This window comes from Etheostoma spectabile, chromosome 2, assembly GCF_008692095.1.
Source record: "Etheostoma spectabile isolate EspeVRDwgs_2016 chromosome 2, UIUC_Espe_1.0, whole genome shotgun sequence".
NCBI classification, from domain to species: Eukaryota; Metazoa; Chordata; class Actinopteri; order Perciformes; family Percidae; genus Etheostoma; species Etheostoma spectabile.
In genome coordinates, this window is record NC_045734.1 from 10,899,324 (window position 1) to 10,901,344 (window position 2,021).

A 2,021-nucleotide genomic window follows, 5' to 3' on the forward strand; every position below is an offset into this window, starting at 1 on the left:
GACAGTGCTGGGTCGCGTGTGTGTGTCTTCAGTTTTCTTGGTGAAACAGAGTAAAAATAAATAAATAAATAAAAATGCCACAGTTATCAGGCGGCGGCGGAGACCCGGAGCTTTGCGCCACAGACGAAATGATCCCGTTCAAAGACGAAGGAGACCCGCATAAGGAGCAGATCTTCGCCGAGCTCAGCCACTCGGAGGAAGAGGGAGACCTGGCAGACATCAAGTCATCTCTGGTCAACGAGTCAGAGAGCAGCCCCAACAGCCACGATGTGAGTAATGTTGTGTGTTGACTGATGTGGTGAGTGATGAGGGAGAGAGGAAGGTGGGTATCAACTTCGAACTCCATCAGAGAGGGGAAACTGCCGGCATCAAGTCGGTAAACAAAGTTGTTTAATCCTTTAATCATTAAAAGACCTGCTTTTTATTTAGCTCTTGGTACTTTTTAGTAATTACTCTGGGTTTGCCTGAATGATTTGACAGCTTTAAAAGATGTGGGGTGGTTTAAAGAGCAAAGGAACAATAATAATGTCCTCCTGTGAAGACCCTGAACAGTTTTATACTGTAGCCTACGTCAAGCATTTTTTTTTTATCACCAAGATTAAATCTTGGTTAAAAAAAAGGGAACCAGCTGAGTTCAGGTGCATTCATAGCCTCCTCTGTTGTACTTAGATTTTTAAAATGAATAGCTTTAGTGGTTGCACTCACAGTCTGCAGGTGTACCAGCCTCACCTCCAGAGAACATCATAGGCCTAAATGCACACTTTAGTCTATGTGAATGCTATAGTTAATTCATTTGTAGTGACATTTGGAAACAAAAATAAATAGAAAAGATATTTTAAGATGTAAGAATTGGGGCCTCGTGTGCTGCTTGTGACAAGCAGGCTATTAGTTATGTTTGCAGGGCCACACCATAACCTTCAGCAGCTGGAATCACCAGCCCATGAATCTGTTTAGCACACTTGGCTTAAAACCTATTGACAGACAAGATGACTCATTTATTTCAATGTTCACATCTTAAAAAAATACAACCTAAATAAAAGGACAATTTCCAATTATTTTGTCATCAGGATGATTATCTATTTTGAATGTTACTCTCATATTTCATTATCGTCGTATTTGTTTATTGGCGGCTAATGCTTTTTGGTTTAGACAAATATTGAACACATTTACAGCTGCATTTGTTTTTGCCTGTTACTGATCAGATTAAAGGGAGGAGTTACGAGGCAAATCGTAACATATGTATTGTGTATGTAAATGCATATAAAATCTCAATGGAAGAATTATGAATGATGAATTTTTAATGTTTCTAAAATTATTACTCATGATTTAAATTCTATTCTTGTGTGATGCCATTTTATTAGCACACATAAAAACACAGATTAGGCATGAAACAGCACAGTTAAAATATATTTTACATTTTTTTCTGCATTTGTCTATCCGTGCACCAACCTCAGGATGCAGGCTGCAGCTTCCCCATCACAAAGTTAGTCGGCTGTTTTTTTTGTCATTAACCGCAGTGTTAATGAAATTTTGGGCACATCCTGAACAAGACTGTACACACTTACCACCAAATGTCCTCGAGAGGCACGAGACAGAGGCTGAATGTTAATTAGGAATCCAGTGAAGTTCCCTCACTCAGCGTGTAGCCACCCTGAGGGGTCTGAACTCAAAAAAGAGGTCCTTATTCCAATTCGGATTCAGAAAGAGAAAGGAAATGGATGTGCAAAAGCAGGGGATATTTTTTTTCATTATTATTATTTTTTTTAAGCAAAAAGTGTCTTCACCATTTTCTCTTTTCATGGGATGATTTTTATTTCACGTTGCAGAGGTTTTTACACATTCATTTAAGAATGCTTAAACTGTGAGATGAAATTGAGAGTGGACCTATGGTATTGGAAACAAGTTAAATTGTAAGCTCCTTAGGGACATGAAGCTTAATTAGGTGGTGCTTTTGAAGCTTTGATGCACGCTGCTCCATTTTTGTGTGTGTGTGTGTGTGTGTGTGTGTGTGTGTGTGTGTG

The 2,021-nt window shown here is 38.9% G+C and overlaps 1 protein-coding gene across 7 annotated transcripts in view; it reads left to right on the forward strand.

Moving 5' to 3' along the window:
* Window positions 1-6: 6 nt before the first annotated feature.
* The window catches only part of lef1 (lymphoid enhancer-binding factor 1), a 39,953-nt gene continuing 37,938 nt past the window's right edge, over window positions 7-2,021 (forward strand). For all 7 annotated transcript variants that reach the window (XM_032501075.1, XM_032501049.1, XM_032501080.1 and 4 more), the window contains exon 1: window positions 7-269. In XM_032501075.1, the coding sequence (XP_032356966.1) occupies window positions 75-269 (195 nt within the window). In that variant the 5' untranslated portion in view covers window positions 7-74. The remainder of the gene's footprint in view (window positions 270-2,021) is intronic.